This window comes from Cygnus atratus, chromosome 17 (genome assembly GCF_013377495.2).
Source record: "Cygnus atratus isolate AKBS03 ecotype Queensland, Australia chromosome 17, CAtr_DNAZoo_HiC_assembly, whole genome shotgun sequence".
NCBI lineage: Eukaryota > Metazoa > Chordata > Aves > Anseriformes > Anatidae > Cygnus > Cygnus atratus.
Genome location: NC_066378.1, coordinates 11,072,479 through 11,092,036, shown reverse-complemented (window position 1 = coordinate 11,092,036; position 19,558 = coordinate 11,072,479). Strand labels below are relative to the sequence as shown.

The window sequence follows — 19,558 nt, the reverse complement described above, 5'->3', positions numbered from 1 at the left end:
GGCAGTGTGACCAAAATTCACATAAAATCTCTGCTAACTTTAAACTAACTAGTTTTGGTAGCAAACATGGAAAGACTTCAGCTTGGGCTAACTGATTGGAGTCTGTAATATATGTAAAATGTAATATATCTTTACCAAAACCCAGGGTAACTAACGTACAGCTTGATCAGGTGCATTTGACAGAGTTGTAAACCTGCTGCACATTTGGATTACCTGGCTAATTTATTTTCATTTTGCTTTTCCTGTCTCTTTTGTTTTAGGAATTTTTAATGTAGCACCATTCTTAATGAATTTTTAACATAGAACCATTCTTAAGTACTAGCACATGGACTGGGACACCCAGGGCAGGACTGGAGGGGATGATGGGAAGGCGTCTTTATACCTTTACATCACTACAGCTCCGTTCCTCTGTAGCCAATTAATATTTTCTTCTCTTATCTTTCCTGTAATGTCGACACAGCCCCCTGTATCGTTACAATACTGTCTTCATTTAGAAAGTCCTTTTTGCTACACAATATACAATATAATATACAAGAATATAACGTACAATATATAATATACATAATGTATAATTATATACATAATATATTGTAGCTCCAATACGGGCCTTACAGATACACAAAGATCCTCCCTCTGGAAAAGTTTGCCTCATTTTTTTTTTTTTTTAATATCGTTGCATATAAATCGGGTTCAAAATAATTTTTGGACACATCTGAAGGCCTGTAATGTTGGCCTTGAGTGCATTCACATTTTTAAACTGTTCTTAATACCCACTAGAGCTAATTTTTTTTTTTTTTTTGGTAAAATTTAGTTTTTCACAGACTCATATGTCTCCAGGAATTTTCACATAAAGCACCAAATGTTTTGAATGGTGTGCTAAAATTGCAGTTAGCAGAAGTGCAGTGTATGCAGTGCAATAAGATGTGTGAGCTACCAATGTCTAGAAGTTTGACCATCTTGTATGTGTGAGGAACTTGCACCATCTTTGTGTATATATATATATATATCTAAACTTGCTTCTCTGAATTACATCCTGCTATTGTCTCTCAGCTTTTGCCACTTACTGTGTATGAACTCTGTCTCTTCATGCTGGTTTTCTGCGTTATCTTGTATTGGAGGCATAAAACAGTCTAGAAAGAGGGTAACTATATACTCCTATATGAGCAGAGAAGGAAGATAATTTCTAAGGTAAAGGCTCCTTGGCATTCTCTCCAAATAATTTTATTGAAGCACTTCGCTGAGTGAAAGCTGTTTAAGCGCTGTTTTTGTTGGCTCTGTTTGCTGAATGTCCCTTTTTCCTTATTTTTCCTAATCAATGAATTATTTGTTGCTCAGAGACTAAAAACTAGCAGGGAAGCCTTATAAATATAGATGCACTAAAATCTAGGCATAGGACCAAAGTTTCTTTTGCAAAATAAAAGTGTAGTACTGTGCATTTAAAAGCTTGCTTCCTTCCTTCCTTCCTTCCTTCCTTCCTTCCCTCCCTCCCTCCCTCCCTCCCTCCCTTCCTTCCTTCCTCCCTCCCTCCCTTCCTCCCTCCCTTCCTCCCTTCTTTCCTCCCTCCCTCCCTCCCTCATTTTATGTATTTATTTATTTATTTATGGTTTTCAAATGATTCTTTGGGATAAGAATGGTGTATCCTTTCATGACTAGTACAAGATTAAAGGCTATTATCAGTGTGGCTAACATTCATGATGTAACACATTACTTACTCGAAACACATTAAGCCCACAAGCTTTATTACTTGGCTGTTTAGTCATCTTCTGGTGTTGTGGCTTCCCAGTAGCATTGTAGTTGCCATATATTCAAATTACATTCATAGGGAAGGGGGGCAGTTGTCCTTCAGTGTCAGGAACAGCACATAGGCTCTTCTTCCCTATGGAGTAGTTCGGGAGCAGCACGAGGACTTTGTATACACTGGCTCTGCTGTGAAGACACTGCAGTGTTTCTGCCCAGCTGGGAGGGCTGAGTGGCCAGTGTCCTACATGAGGGCTCTACGCACTCAGCAGCCTTGAGCTTTTTGCACAGCATTTGCAGCATCTATGGAATGTTTGTGGGAGATGGGGAAATTTGGAGGTGACTTGCATTCTCCAGGAACCTGAAGAAACCAGCAAAGGAGAGCTGGCAAGCTTCAAGTTATAACTGACCTGTGATGATTATATATATATTTTTTTGAATAACACATTCTTTAGAAACCTCTATTACCCCTCTTAAAATTTGGAATTGAAAAAACTGAAGGATATGCAACACATGAAATTGAGTGAATACACATGTAATTGTTTCTTTTCTTTTAATTTCATGGAGCCTTAGATCTTAAATTTCAGTCACAGGGATTAGACCAATGAATCATGAACACCAAGTTTACTTAGTACACAGAAGATTACTTTTAAAGCCCATTATTTTACAAAGAACTTCAGTGGAACTGGAGTATGTTACATCTGCCTGAATATTCTCCCCTCTTACTTTTCTCAACAATGTGTAAATTATTCTGTCAGCCTATAACCCTATTTGTGTGAGTAATTCAAGTGAAAAAAAAAAGAGAGAAAAAAAACAGCTTATAGTTCCAACATATGTGTTAGTTTCACCTAATAAACAGTTTCTACAGAGCAGGTTCAGTGTTTGAAATTAAAATAGGTGCAAGAAAGAGCTGGCACCATATTGCTGGGGTTTCATCAGATAAACAGCTCCTAATCCCTTCTGGGACACCAGCTGATGAATATGAAGTGCATGGATGTTTACTTAAACTATCAAGTGGTGGTAATGTCTAATCTACAGAAGTTTAAGGATCAAATACTTAAGCAAAACACACCTCATAAAAGCATGTGCTTAGAATTTGTGCTGGTGAGAGATCTCTTATCTCAGTGCAAAGAATGAAGATGTCTGTCTAGAGATAAGCATGCTTGTCTGGGAAGGATGTTAGCCCAGGAGAGCTACTGCATAGCTTGTCATCATGGTGACAAGACAAGCAGAAGCCAAACTGACTTGCATACCAGACTGCTTAAGAAATGGCAGCTCAAGGAGCAAGAATGGGACTGGCAGAATTTTGATCACAAATGGACAAGGAAGCAAGAGATACTGCTCTGAGCTATGGTCCATGTGTTACCATTATCAGCAAAAGTAGCGGTTGAATGAATAAAGAATGTTCCTGAAGTTTCTCTGAAACACAAACTGTGCTGAGATTTAAATGAGCTTGAACCACATGAGATGTGCATCTGCTCTCCTGCATCCTGGCAGTCGAAGTACTGCTGTATCAAGAGATAATTGCAGTTTGGCCAAACAACTTCAAGTATGAAGTACCAAAAAACTTGAGAGTGTCTTGCTGCCTCAAAATCTTCCCTCAAAATCTTTCTTTTCCAAGCTTGTGTCAGAGTTGGCTGTCATTGCATTACAATAGAAAGTGAAGGCCTTTAGAACTCCTGGTCTGAGGCCACTAAATCAGTAGAAAATCCCTCATTTACTTTACGAGTGTTGGATCAATGTTAAAGAGTCATGTGTTATCCCCTACAAGACACATCCCCATTTTGTGAGCCCCATCTGGTTTCACAACTGAATGTAGAAATGTCTATGCTATGACCAGTAGCAACATAGCCACCACTATCTTTAAGTCATTGGTATCAAGCATCATTTCTTCATGTGCAGGGGAGCTGACATCCCTGATGGCCCAACCACTATTCAGGTACTGTGAATGAAGACTTACCAAAGACACCAACATCTTAATATGGCTGTTGATTTCACCTAATGAAGATGGTCTTTTTTTTTTAATCTGCACAGCGCGATACTAAATCACTGGGGAGAGCAGACACAGGAACTTTTAATTCTTGCAGAATGCCTCAGCTTGATTTTTGTAGAAAAAGCATGGTTAAAAGCTCAGCTGATTAGCAAAAGACCTTTGTACATGGAGCATAAGACATTTTGGCAGGAACCATGTAATGCTATTAGCTGCCTCCCCAAACCACTTCCAGCATTCACTCTACATAATAAGAACAAAATGCCAGAGCGTCTGCCCATCCTCACAGCTGCACGGCCACCGTGAACGCACCGCGGTTATTACTGAGCCTGAATTATGTCAGGCCAAGTAACAGGCTGGAGTCTGAAAGCACACCCACCTTCTTTGGTCCACCCCTTTCAACCTGTGCACCCGCCAAACTTATCATCTCCAGCAGGAACGCCCCTGCATGGCATGCTGGAAAGTGAATGCGAGCAGCTGCTCTGCACCTGGGACCGAAATCCTGGCAGATCTCATGTGTTGTTTAATAATTTTGCATAGATCAACAGTTTTTGAATAGTGCACACTTCATTCAGTACAGCAGGTTTTAAAATTCTCATTGTACATTCATGGATCATTGCACCTTTTCTAAGGCACAGCAATTGTCACTATTGTTAAACCAAAATGTTAATGTCTTCTATGCTGTCCTTCCCTCTGCCCTTCCCAGAGCATTTCAATGGGTTAAAAGGTAAAAACACTCTAAAACTTCAGATACCCATTGACATCATTAAAAGCTACACTTAGTCTCATTTGCCTCCTCCCTCAATATCCTGCTTCTCTTCACCAGTAGTGTTAAATAGTGACATCTACAGAGAAAATGAACTGAGGCTTCTTCAATAAAACAATAGGGTATCACTAATTCTGTTGTGCTAATTGCTGCTGAACTGGCATTAAAATGGTCTCATGTTGTCCATGTAGAGCTCTGTGCTTCTGTGCAACTGATAAACCCCTCCACAAGCCTATCACATTTTTCTGGTCACTTAAAAGCACAGCACTTCAGTTTGTTATGCAGGTTTCCAAATCTTTGGCTTCCTGGACAAAGCATCTTCCTTTCAATCTTGCTTCCAACTCCTTGTCATTATGTTTCAGACCAGAGTATAAATTACGGTTTGTATTTTGTACCAGTGCCATAAGCAGCCTTCAGAATAAGCCCAGTCTGGCAGCACAGTAATGGGTGTTACTATATTAACTGTAGCTGTGGTGCTGTTACCTGTGCGGCTCCTTGTAGCCATGGACATTGCTCTTAGGGGCCTTGAACTGGTTCTGTGGTGGGCTGGGAGCTGAAGCACTTGTGTTCCCACAAACTCCTTACTTTAAAGCAAGTGGTTGTCAAATTGCAGCTCTCTCTCAGGAGAGAAACTTGAAGTCCAGACGTGAGGTTTGGATCTGCCACTTTAGTCCTTCAGAACAATACAATTGGAAAGAATTACCATGAGAAAATGGTAGTTTCAAAATGTCTTGGACTTCCCAATGGAAGTTCCTGCAGTTTTAGAAATCTCTACCTTGATCATCCTCCAGTTGAATCAATTGTATTGATGTTAGTAGTTGTAAGATTAAGACTTCAGGTAATTAAAAAAAAAAGGAGCAAATGTATCTGAAAACAGTTGTCCCAAACGCAGTATTCTTGTTGACAGATGACGTGGCTGTTGTTACAGGATACCACAGTGCTGTGGGGGCTGGACAAATTGTCCTGCCCCAATCCATATTCCCCCAAACATCAAAAGATTAGGAATACCTCCTGTTTCAGTGCAGAATGATCTGGTCTTCTTCTCAGTAAATGTTGCATTTTCAGACAACTGGAAATGAAAAACATGGGAAATATTTCAGGTCCATCTTGACATATTCCAGTTTTTACTTCTTCTCTAGTGAACTATGGTAGTAGGGAAAATCTTTCGTTATAATAATATTGTAAGTATAGCTATTAGACTGCATTGAGTCATGCAGTTTGTATACTGTTTCTGTGTAACATTACTATTCACTGACAAGGTGAAAAGCAAGCACATATCCAATATAAGGAATTGGGGAATAGTTGACTTAAATTCCTGCTATTGTTTCTGAGCAGAAAACAAACCTTATAACATATCTCAAGGGATTCCTATAGCCAACACGTATCTGAAACTACACCACCTAACCAGAGAACAGTACTGGGAGAACTGATTCGCCAACAAAAACAAATTAATGTGAAAAGAATGTTTCAAAAATGACACTTCTAAGGCTATTCTCCACATGTCTAAAATTAAAAGGGAATAAAGCTTCTGTTTTCATTAGCTTCAATTTCAGCACCATTTGCCTTTCTTTACTCTGTATATTCTTAATCTACTGTTTGCCTTGAATTGCTTGGAGACATATCTGTAGACCCCAGTACACATAATTAGCTGGGATATGGGGAAGAGGAACTATTGGCTGAATTAACTGCATAGAAAAATCCTTGCTTGTGGAAGAAGTTGAAATAAAGGCTTCGCTAAGCCTTACAGGATGCATACAATGCTTTGATAACAACAATGCAAAAAACTTCCTTTTTACTGTACACTAAATAACATGTCTTGACATAACATACAATTACAGCCAAACAAGGTCTGACATTTTCTGGACTGAATACTATCAAGTAAAATTCTGAAATTATATAAAAACAGCTTTTCTTAGCAGAAAAGTGTTTGGAGAAACCCTTTGTTTGCTCATTTGATTCCAGGCATGAGGCACATCTTTCCATCCCTTTGTTGGTTTAGGAGAAGCTCCAGCAATGGGTTCAGGCAGTGCACAGTGCAGAAGGCAATCAGAGCCAGGGACGGCAAAGAGGTAAGAAGCTTACTGAAAGAGGGAGAAAGACGAGGATAGGAATAGGAACCATCCTTCTGCTTGTCTTCAGCTGTTTCTCATACACAAAGCCAGATTCCTCAGGCTGAGGAAGTAATTTCAGACTGTGTTTCTAAAGCAAACGTAGCAATAATAAAAACAAAGTACAAAATAATCCAAACCAGAAAAAAAATAATATAGCCATGCTGTGGCCATATAAAATTATGAAAGAGACAGAAGAAAAACAGCCAACATTAAGAGCGCAGCAAGTCCTTCCTAATGGGCTAACAAGACAATGCCAGGAACAATATAGCAGAAAAGGTGGAAAAGAAGGCATTCAACGAATATCACAAAATTACAGTTTTAAGATTATTATGAGAATGAGCCATTTACTCTGGGTACCATTCGTTTTAAAATCTTGTTACAATTGTTCTCTTTATAACCTCAGCCACAATAATGAGCCTTTGCATCCCTTACACATTCAGTGGAAAGCAGTGCTGCACACTGCTCCTCTGACCTTTTGTAAAAGTCTGCAATTTGCTGGTCTGTCATTCCTACCTCTTCTTCTACAAGAGCTCTGCCTCCTGGGACCACTGCTGGGAGGGCCTGTTTGCAGAGGACTTAGGTGCCTGCAGCCAGACTGCATTCTGGCCTCTTCCCCATATGCTGGCCATCAGAAGTAGTGTTGTCTCAGGCAGTGACTATAATAAGGTTGGGTTTTGCTGTTCAAAAACTGAAAAAAAAATCCTTACTGGTTAACTGATACAAGGATTTTGACTTTCTGTTACATGTCTCATTCAGTCTCCTTATGAAATGACCTGCAAGCTGAGGATAAAGTGTAAGATTTTGACTAAAACCTTCGTGTAGAGCTGTAAAAATTAACCATGCGGCAAGCTTTATTTGTTTTCTTGTCAGTTCACATTCCCTCCATATTACCTGTTCACCCAAAGGGTGTGTAAACCTTCGCTGACCTGAACATTGAATGGTTTCCCAATTACTCTTTTGGATTGGTAGCTACTTTAGTACTTGATTAGGCTAAAACGAGGAGGCTGTGACAGGCAGTACAGGGCAAACTGTGCTTTTTACAATTACTTGTGGGGATTGGAGCCAACCACCTGCTTCAAAGCCCAGAGAGGTTAATTGCAACCCTCTTTCTCTTGAACCCTGCATACTAGAGCAGATAGCCAGCCATCCTTCCCTCCTGGTTGCAAACTGTCTCAAATAACATTTTCTGATTTTGTCTGGCAGTTGACAATGGATAGTGACAGACTGTTTTAAAAAGGCTCGCTCTGTGCATTTCAGATTAGAGGACAGCAGTTTCAAGTTTTGGCTGTGTCTTCTCACTCTCTAGTGTTTGCAGGAGAGGACTGAGCGGCAGTGTCCCTCTTTGTTCCCTCAGAACCAGCAGCTCAAAAGCAATCTGTGCATGAACCACCTGCTACCGTAGCTCTCCCTGCGCCGCCCTGCTCCAGCAGCGCTTGCCCCACGGCGAACCTGTGGGACTGATGAGCTAAACAGAGGCATCTGCTCCCCGAACCCCAACAGCAGCTACGATTTCCCCTTCCAGCAGCATCATGTGCTACTCCTGGAGCTGGCGTACAGTGGAGGAAGTGAAGAGAAACCTTTGTTATAAGGCCCCTGGCCTCCACTAGGCCAGAGAATACAGCTGGTGCAGAAGCTCAACATGTTTCTCATTCCCTCTTCACTTTCGAGGAGCACCAGACTGCTGTTAGCATGAGATCACAGCTCTCGTCTCAGACCTGGATGAAATGAATTCTTTGTGTAAGATGCTGACACAAGCTTTGGCCTGGTGTAAGCTCTCAGAATGAGGCTTTATGGCAGGGCTGCAGTGCCACAGAAGACTTGCCATGGCCCAGGCCCGTGCTCTGTTTGTCCTGGCTCCTCAGTAGATCCTGAGGTAGGGAACTGAAGCAATAATTCTGTCTGCCTTCAAGCTTTCTTATCAAGGCTGGAGAATTTTCTAGAAGATACACTTAAGTGAAACATGAGCGCTAAAGTCTGCACAGGGGCACTGGGTGAACTCGTGTGGCATAGTTATATATACAGATTTATACCTATCTCTTGGTCAATATATAAATAACTAAATGGTTCTGTCTAGGCAAATAATCTGTGAAATTTGTAAGCCAAGCCTGATGATATTTTTACAGCTACAATTAAAGTCCATCTTCCTGTTCCCTAATTTACCACCCTTCCTGCATGCTGACAAAAATGCAAGAGCATTTTAAGCAGTAAGAAGAGAAATCTAAAATATTTGATGCTGTCATGTCAGATAATACCTATTCCCTTGATCAGGTCTTAATATTTATCCCTCCCTCTTTGGGCTTTCTCAGTTATTTCTGTCTTGTATTAATTTGCACAAAACTCCCTAGATGTGGGCTTTATGATTTAGAATCTCAACTGCTCATTCACTTAATGGGCTTTATTAATGTGCTTAACCTTCCCAGAGACACTTGTGACACGTTTTGAGGGGGAAAGAAGTATTCTGAGTATGCTCTATCTCGTTTGTGTTTCTTCTGAGCCCAAAGTGCATTTTAAGCTCTTTTATCAGATAGCTAGGTTTTTGTTTGTTTTTGTACTTGTTCAGCATTGATGTGAAAGGAGTATTCTCTGCAAGAGTTTCCTTTGCCCTATTCCTCATAAACTGGCTTACACCCTTAGTAATAAATAAATAAATAAGTAAATAAAGATTGTACATTGATTAGGATCTGAGAAGCTGACTTGAAAATGGTAAATGTGGACGTGCAGCTCTTTCACTTTATACATGGGTATTGCCTATGGAGAGAAAAACATCAGACAGTGAGCTTTTCTAACAAGACTCTAAAGGCACTTGACAATATTTTAGCAAAGCTATTATCTAATAATTAGCAGTACAGAAGAATGACATTAGTTGTACAGTGTTGTTATAAAAGGGACGACATGAAAAGTTTGTCTGTGAGGTATCAGTTAAAGCATGAAACAGTTACTTGGTATGGTCAATGTTCAGTGGGTATATACCAACAGATAAGTTGGCACAACATTTCCCAATTGCTACTCCCTCCATGCTCGGCTTGGGAGTTGCCATGATTTTCAACATCATCGTGGTAATTCTGGAAATGAAACTGTTTGCTGAATGATATATATAAAGGTTGCTTGTATTCTTTAGCTTCTGAAGTAGCTGATTCTTAGCCAAGTTACCTATAAATCTTAAAAGCATTACATAATCCAGTTTGGCAAAATTTTGTTATCTAAATGTGTACCTTATGATAGTAGAATTCAGGTACCATTTATCAAACAGCACGATACCGTGTTAGAACTCAGGAGAAAAACTTACTCCATCTGAATTTCAAAGCAGAACAAAATTAATTTCAAAGTACTAAGTAAGGACTGTTTCTGAGAAAACAAAACAAAACAAAAAGCTGCTATGCATTTACCATAATTTTTCTTGGCTCAATATCCACTTACTCCTGTTAATATCAGAAAATATTAGAGGTACGTTTGCACAGCAAAACCAACCTGTGTTTCAGCATATACCCCACTGAAGTCTACATGAGTTAGTAACTCATAAGGAATGGCTGAGGTTCCTTGTTTTGCTCAGCCCAGAGCAGAGCAGGCTGAGGGAAGGCCTCATGGTGGCCTTCCGCTCCCTGACAAGGGGAGTGGAGGGGCAGGTGCTGAACTCTGCTCTCTGGGGACAGCGACAGGACCCAAGGGAACGGCATGGAGCTGGGACAGGGGAGGGTCAGGCTGGGTGTTAGGGAAAGGTTCTGCACCCAGAGGGTGGTCGGGCACTGGGACAAGCTCCCTAGGGACGTGGTCAAGGCCCCGAGACTGCTGGAGTTCAAGAAGCGTTTGGACAACGCTCTCAGACATATGGTTTTTGAGTGGTCCTTTGGGAACCCAGGAGTTGGACTCAATGATCCTTGTGGGTCCCTTCCAACTCGGGGTATTCTATGATTCTGTGATTCTGTGAACTCCAGTAAACTGGAATCACTGGCTTAGTCAGAATCCCTTCATACGTGAATCTGAATGCATTATCCAACGTGACAAAGAACAGTCCTGACAAGAGAACGGAGTCCATTTCGGTAGCAGAACTACATCTTACGAGCCATAGTTTTAAAAGATTTAAACCACAGTACATGAACTGTGCTGGAGGCTATCACCTCTCTCTTGTTTCAAAGAAGAATGCAGGCCTGTAATGAATACATGTACATATGCATGAATATATATATGAGTACATGTATATGCACATATATAAACTTTAAATGTATATATATATAATCTAAAAGTGTATACACACACATGTTCATAAATAAATAAAAAAATCTGTCTTACTGAGACGTTCCATCCTTCCTGTATATGCTTCCAGCCAGATTCCTTATCTAAACAGGATCTGTGCTCCCTGGATTTTGTGCCCTGTGACCAAAAGGACAGAGGAACTCTAGTACAGAGCCACTGTGCTAGTTCTGTCAGTAATTTCATAAAATGACACAAAACAACTATGAATACATTTTACTAAAACAATTACAGAGAAGTTCTAAAAATTAATGCTTCTGCTGCACTTCAGCTCATAAGCCATAAGGGGATCTTTTGTCTTTCAGCATTACAGTGCTCAAGGAAAAAGAAAAGGATTCTGTTTTATGGTTCTGAGTCAGTCTTTTTCTTACTAACATATGGCCCCATTTTTCCAGGTTCTTTAAGCAAGTTGTAAACATAAACTTTGATGCATATGGAGTTTGATTCATGAAGAGTTTAATTTGCCTAGTATAAAAGATTCACATAGGTTATATAACATCATTAAATTATTTTTGTAGTTTGAGTAGGATCCATTGAGGAAGGCAAAACTGTTTCCCTGGCGTCCATTTATCACTGTTTGCTACTAATTAGAAAACTGAAAATACAATGTGCATGACTCACATTATCAGCATTGTCTTTGGACTGATGTATCATTCTTTGTGCTTCTGCAATAACTTTTATTCATTTCCTAATTAATCTTTTTTTTTTTTTTAAAGGTTTCTGACAGATGTGACTCCATCTTCGTTAATGGCAAGGAAATGAAAAGCAAAGTGGATACTATTGTTAACTTCACTTACCAGCATTTTACCACCCAATTAGAAGTGACGGTCTGGGTTCCACGCCTCCCACTGCAGATAGAGATATCTGATACAGAGCTTAGCCAGATCAAAGGCTGGAGGATACCTGTCACCTCCAATAAAAGGTATGCTCACAGCATTAGCACTGTCCAGATATGTGCCCAGAGCCTTTGATTTTAGAATGCAGAAAATTTTTAGAGTATTTCTCAGAATCTAAACTCTCCTGTTTCAAATGAGTTTTATAGTCTGGCTTAGCCTTCGTTACAAAATGCCCAACAATTGTATAAGAAAGCTGCATTTTATCCTGATCTATATATATTTTAAAAGTTAGTGACTTTACTTGGAGCATTAATCAATTCTGTACAATCTCAGAAAAATTGCATCATACACTCCAATGTCCAAATGTGACAAAAAGAACCTGAACCTCTCAATCCCATATATAAAATCATGTGTGTGTGTGATATTCAGCTCTGACAGTGTTTAATTTTTGTGTACACTGCTAAATAAAATAAGGCCAGGGAGGAGTCAGGCCACTGAGCATGCACAGCACTTAGATGTCCTGCAAGTCCAAGCCAGTCTGTTCTCTGCAAGACTGCCTGGGCACAGTTGAGGAAACAGCTTACACCAGAGATCAAAGGGGCACCATGTAGATCCAGAGGATACCCAAATCTCATTGTTGTGGCATATGGAAATAGCCATTCATCATAAACTCAGCAGTCTAGACATAGCTTTAGGCAGGGAAAGGTGAACCTTGGAAAAGAAAATCCAGATATTTGAGGCTGTTGAGTTTTAAGAACAGTTCTGGGTTTCTGATTTTGCATTCCTGTAGTCATTAAATACTTGTTTTTCCATCAGTAGAACTGAGTAACTTGCTCATTTCACTGTGATGTTGGGAGAATACTGTTCAGTCTATTCCTGTGTCGAGTGAGGCATAACTTTATGCAAAGTACTTAAAGTTCATAAAAACTGAGAGATTTTTTTATGCCTGGGAAACATATACTGAGCATTCCAAATATTGGCATCTGCCACTCAGACAGAATTCTGAGCATGTTCAAAATTTCACTGCAGAAGAGTCTATACTGAAGCCTAGCTGAAAATACGTGCTTTTGGAGCGTGTGTTGTCCTTTTTAATTTACATTTGACATCAGGGTAACTTAGAAAGCCTTGTTATGTCCTATTATGCAGGATTCTGAAGGGGACATTCTTCCTCAGAAACAGAACTCCGGTTTCTTTTAACCTGATTGAATATAGATAAGGTTTTCATTTCTGTGGATTCCTCCAGCTGACCTTGGCAACCCCATATCCATTACTGCAATGCAGCGTACAGCTTCCCTAACAGACTCACCTACTACCTCTGTATTTTTTCTTAGCATAACTTGATATTTCTAAATTCAAAAGCAGCAGCAAAAGTGCACTTTGCACAATACTGTTTCTGTCATTTTGTCTTGTTACACTGGATGATTTGATAGACACCTTTTTTTTAAAAAAAAAAAAAACACTACAGTAATATTAGCAAATTCAGAACAGAATAATGTCATCTTAACAGCCACTTTTAAAAACTATTTTGACTGTGTTTTAGGTCTGCCCTTATTGTCGCTGTCCCTTACCATTTGGGACCATAGCAGGTTAGCCACAGCACACTTAAAAATAGCTCTTAAAGAATGGAAGGCAGAATTTCCCTGACAATCAGTGGTCTCACGAAGAGGTAGATAGAATGGCTTGAGAACATGTGAAATCTTGCAGGTGGAGAAGAGGTATAAGACCAACAGGACTTTGGATGATTATTCAGTTTCTGTACAGATGCACTCTATAGCATTGGGTGAAGCACACCTTACCAGATTTAAATTAGGCAAAAAACCCCACACTCCTATAGAAAACTATATTCTGATTAATAGATTCTACCAGGACAAACATGGATTGAAAACAACAACAAAGAAAAGTGGATCTGCTCTCTTAGCCTTCCCTACTGAAAACGTTTATTCTAGAGAAAACTATCTTTTGGACAATTTGCTAGATTAAAAACTTCCAGGAACACTACTATATTGGTGGATTTCAGACTAAGTTGAAAAATAGTACTTGAGAACAAGGCATGACACCTACTGAAATTTATAATACAGTGAAAAAGCATTTCTGGCAGCAGTAACTGTAGCACTAAATGCTATGGCAGTTCTTGCTAAAGCACTTGATTTGCCCAGGAGAACATCTCAGCTACTGAAGAGCCTTAAAGAGCCCAAACAGACAGCAGTGGAGGAGAATTATCTAATACTTTATGAGGGCATAAAACTAAGGGTAACAGCACACAAAATGTACAGGATACTCAGGTAATGATCTCAGAAGAGGGGACTGACTGACTTCTTGGCTACGCGGACATTTTATTCTGGAGGCTATAACAGAATAGGTGATGTGAATGTGGCACAAAAGGAATTTGTTTGTTTGCTTCAGTGATAAAGGCAAAATTGCCATTTGCAGAAGGAAGAAATGTGCTAGGTGATGAATGAACTGAACATATGCCAGCTGCTTGAAGTTTCACTCAACTTACCTTCTGCATGTAATGTGCCTGGTACTGTAACACTTCCTTAGGCACAGCTCCTACTAAAACCAGTGGGGATTTTGCTTAGTAAATGGCTGCAGGATTAAGCTGTTGATGTTTATTACAGGAGTAAACTTTCTGCAGCAAGCTTGGTGAGACAGTCAACTGTTGTTAACAGTTGTGGACATTTTGACTTTAAACCCATTATACAGAGCACTGGAAATTTACCCCCTGGTGTCTAGTTGTGATTTATTTGGCCAGCTGAAATAAAGATAATGGTCTGAGAGTCTGCTCTGTTTGCAAGCTGGCAAGCAGTGCAAGTTTGCTGCTGCTCAGATTGTAGCTGAACTGCTGGCATGTCTTTAGCCAGCATTTCCTGTGAAGGGGGGAAGAGAAACCATGACCACTGCATCATGCCCCAGAATTGCAGCTGGCAGTTTATGGCATTGTGTGTCAGCACTCCATGCACACATGAACTGGAAAGGTTTCAACGGGAAGCAACTTTCCTTTTGTTTTATGGAATGCTCATTTGAATTCTTTTTAAAGCTTTGGGGGGTATTCTAAATCAATAGGCAATCTAGGACTAGCATTAGTTTTGCTCACTCTGATATTTACTGTGTACCTAGGGTTTTTGCATTTCCTTTATGTTTAGATTTGTCTGGATTTTACCTGAGATTTAATGGATTTTCCATTTGTTGTCTTGAGTTTTTTCTCTTTGATTTTTAAATTGCCTTATGACTCAATCTCCTTCGTAACAACATTTTCCCCAAGAACCTAAACACAAGGGAGTTTTTATAACGAGTTTTCAAACTGAAGCACACAAGCCATTTGGGCTGCAGTCAGGTGCTGAAGGTTGGTTTCCTGAATCCTCATTCAGTGATATAACCAGAAGGCAATATTCACTCACCCCAAACAATGGTTCACCTATAGTTTTTCACAGTGCCCTCCTGGTATGGATAATATCTTGTTAGTGCTATTCAGGGCGAAGATCGTCATGTGTGATACCTCAGAACAAGTCTGAAAAAGAGAAAGTCCTTTAATCTTTTTTTTTTTTTTTTTTTTTTTTGATCCACAAGGATCGTCGAGTCCAACTCCTGAGTCCCCAAAGGACCACCCAAAAAATCAGACCACCCAAAAAATCAGACCATGTGTCTGAGAGCGTTGTCCAAATGTTCCTTGAACTCCAGCAGGCTCAGTTCCCTCACGTCCTGTCGCTGTCCCCAGAGAGCAGAGCTCAGTGCCAGCCCTTCTGCTCCCCTGGTGAGGGAGCTGCAGGCCGCCATGAGGCCTCCCCTCCAGGCTCAGCGAAGCAAGGGACCTCAGCCTCTCCTCATACATCTTCCCCTCTAGACCCTTTACTATCTTTGTTGCCCTCCTTTGGACACTCTTTAACAGCTTTATGTCTTTCTTATGCTATGGTGCCCAAAACTGTACACAGAACGCTAGGTGGCACATTGCCAACAGGTCAATTGAAACTGTCACGGTCCTCAGCTTTACTCACAGAAGGACTGTAATGTGTTTTTGCTTACCTCACCTCACCACAGACAAGACAGTTCTCGTAGAATCACAGAACCACAGAATGGTTTTGTGTTGGTAGGGGCCTTGAAGACCGTCTGTTCTCCCCTCCTGGGACACCTACCACCAGACCAGGCTGCCCACAGCCCCATCCAGCCTGGCCTTGATCACTGCCAGGGATGAGGCATCCCTTTTCTACTCTCCTGTCTGCTGGGGTTGGTATCTTCCCACCACTGCCTTGTCTTCTCCACAAGAACTAAACATTACTATAGAGTTGTTTTTCAATCAACAGAAGGTGAAATTTCTGAGTATTTCTTCTCCTCTGGTTTCCCTGCTGCCTCATTCCCACACGCGCAGTGTGGCTGTGCTGGTTCAGTTGTCTGAAGGGCTGAGCCAGATGGCAAAATATAACTGGGTTTACAATAATCTTTTAATGTTTTTATTGGTGCTGTCAACAAAAGAAACACTTGTGAAACTACTGCCTCAGCATGGCTGTTCTTCATCTGAATAGCTACTTCTATTTCAGACCTGAATATGCCCAAACCACATCTGTTCTTGCTGATGATGTTTGTTGATCTAATAAAATGTATTACTTCTCCCTATAAACTCTGACATGTTTGTAATTGTAAAACACATGTGATTACAGACATGTTTGCTTATCTAACTTCTTGAATAATTCCTTTAAGCAATGCAAGAGACAGGGTTTTTACACAAACTGTACAAATGCTGCATGCCTGGGCCAGTTTGAGCCAAGTGGCAGTTTCCACCTGCTCTGAACTGCTGTAAGAGCAGGGACATGCTCAAGCAACAGCAATAATGAGGCTCTTTTTATGCCAGAAACTGAGAAGAAAAAAAAAAAAGACACCGCTATGTAAGAGCAGTTACAGGACTTACCAGATCAATCTGTACATATATGGCGGACCTGATTACTGTTACCATTATCCAGAGGAGAACTTCATCTGTGGCGTGTGCTGCTGCAGGTGTGAAGAGCCTCCCTTTCCAGATGAAAATAAGTTTCATGGGATCAGCCCATGATACAGGGTCCTTCAACTAGCATGGACTAACAGAAATCTCTGCTCCTGGAATGGGCTGCAGAAAAGCTTACAATCATAGCAAACAGAAGGTATATATTTAAATTAAAGTCAAATATTGGAGTGGAGAAGAGGTCCAGGCAGCCTCTGCTAGTCTAACAAGGAACATTTACTTTGATTCCTCATGCATCTGCAAAATAATTATCCTCTTTCTGAAGCTCCTGCACTAGCTCTGTGCCCGTGTATTTACATCTGATGAATGGCTTCAACCGGCATTAATAGGAATTGCATGGCTAAAGCTTCACAGAACAAGCTGGAAATTTAATTTCAGTAAATATTTGCAACTGGAATAACACATTGTTTTCATGAGCTCCCAGGGAAACAGACATTGTACGGTATGACTCCAGCATATGCGTCAGTGTCAGGCATGTAGTTTAGAGGACTTTTACCAGCATCTGGCCTTACTGAACAAAAGCTAATAAAGCCATTGCTAAATCAGAGTGACCAAAACTTTTGAGTAGCATAAACCTTTAAAATGTACTAAACAGAGTAAAGCCAGACATGGTATTGCTTGTGAATGGCAGCCTGTTGAACTAATGGTTAATTTGGTGGTAGGTCTACTTTGGTCTTGTCTAGTACCAGAGCCAAACACAGGAAAGTTAGCTGGAGTTAAATGAAGGGAAAAAAAAATGCTTTAGTTAAACCTCTTCATGAGTGCTGTCACTCGGAAATAAAGCCATTTTTAGAGTGAATTAAGTTAAACTGGATTCAAACCATTTCATTTGTGAATAATAACATCCACACAAAGCTTGAACACGCTGTAAATTCACTCTTTGTTAATTGAGTTTAATCTCCTATGGAGATAAAGCCACAGAGACTTTTGTTAATAGGCAGATTGCATTTTCAAGATCTGCAGAGGTACCAAATTGCTTTTATTCTTGAGCTGTGAGTAGAGCTATGTGCAACTTCTGTAGCTTCCACTAAATCAACTTCTAGTGGCTTGAATTTTGTATCTGAAATAGATTTTTTTTTCAATTAGGGGTGTTGCATATGTTTTTAAAATCTGTGACTTTTTAATGGGTATTTCAAATTCAAAACCAGCAAAGCTTATTTCTTCAGGGTTTTTTAAATAGAAAATTAGTGTTTGGCCCAAGAACTTGGTGCCTGGTTTGAGAGTGGGGCAAATTAAAAGAGATGTACTTAAACTGCTTACAGACAGTGTCTGTAATATAAATTTGGCAGATCACTGATTAGATCAGTGCTAGCAGGCACCCTCGCTGTTTTAACTCAGCTCACTGGCAAAGGCTTTCAGCGTGAAATGTAAATTACATGTAATTTTGGCAACCTTGGTTCACTCCAGAAAAGCAGGAAAAAAAAATCTTCCAAAGAAGTTTGCAAAGCAACAAGAAATAGGATAAGAAGGATTCTGAGAGCGATCCAGAGCTAACCTCAGAGATGACCAAGGGGAAAGAAGCAAAATATGTAGCGATAGCTTATATTCATGAGGACATGTCTTAAAGAGAAAATGAGTTCACTGCTTAAGGAAGGATTTTAAGCCTGCTGAAAATAGTGTAACAAGAAATTTAAGACTCTAAAGGGAACTATGCAATTCAATGGATTTCAAACATTTTGTTGGGTCCATGGAGACAGAACACTCAATTGCTCTTATTAACTGAATCAGGGATTTGTGGCTTTTGAAGTGGAAATGGACATAATTTAGTTAAAAAAAAAAAAAGAAAGAACTTGAGTTGGTACCTAGTAAAGCAGACTTGCAAAGCTCATACTGAAAATTCAAACACTGCTATTTTTTCTTCGCATTGACATAAGAAAGTGTCTTGCCCAGTCCATAGCCTAAGAATGCTTTTCTGGTGTTCCACATTTGCATGCAATAGAAACCATGTACTTATAAGAAGAAATAGACAGATACCAACAGCTGTAAATATTTTTGTAAAGGAAATGGAGCCCTTTGTCTGAGATACCACAATAAAATACTTGGGGTTGAATCATCTTTTAGCACTGGCTGCCCACATAGTCCAAAGCCTCATAATACAGGTAGTAGTGCTCCCTCTCTGCCCTTACGTAGCTCTCCTTACACCTTTTGGTCATGCTGCCCACAGCTCACATTTCGGAGCTGTACGGGCCTGGGACTGAAGCAATTCTCTCTCGTGAACTTGTCTAGAATACATTTCCTCATAAACAGACTAAAGTTTTAGACAGCGAAAGTAAAAATAAGTAAGTACAAAAAATATGAATAGGAGTAACACATTGGATCTGAGTAAAATATCTGGTAGTGTAAAGGTAAAGAAGAAAACAGAGTAGTATAAAAAAAATAAGTCGTAATGTTGAATACGAACATTTTTCTTCACAGAACACCAGTTCTGTGTCTCTTTCTCCATAAGAAAATTGGTTCCCACTAATTCTGTGGCTTGGGAGATTTTCCCCAAAATCCGGTAGGTACTTCTCACCTATTTCCTGAGCATTCTTCTCCAGCTCTACACAGATACTAATGGTACTGACTGTGTTACTAAAACAGAGACAAAGCCCCACATCTCAGGACTAAACTTGGTTTTTCCAAAGCCTGAGATTATTCAAAGCTGGGTTATGGTTTAGATAAGCTGAAGGAGGCCAGAATACAGGAATAAATTGGCAGTTAGAACCTTATGGAGTTCATGAACTCTTGTACAGCATTATAAAGCCAAATGACATCTAAATAGGCATGGGTCAGGTAAGCTCTATGAATATCTCTTCTAGTGCTGTCCCTGTGGCTGTTTTGCTGACTGGCTTGCTTCAGCTCTTAGTCTAGGCTGCAGCTCAGGCTGGGACAGAGAGAACA

At 40.1% G+C, this 19,558-nt stretch overlaps 1 protein-coding gene across 1 annotated transcript in view; it reads left to right on the top strand.

Moving 5' to 3' along the window:
• TMEM132B (transmembrane protein 132B) overlaps nucleotides 1-19,558 on the top strand; it is a 193,256-nt gene that overhangs the window by 167,802 nt on the left and 5,896 nt on the right. The window contains exon 6 of the mRNA XM_050714283.1: nucleotides 11,569-11,774. Coding sequence (XP_050570240.1) covers nucleotides 11,569-11,774 — 206 coding nt within the window. The remainder of the gene's footprint in view (nucleotides 1-11,568; nucleotides 11,775-19,558) is intronic.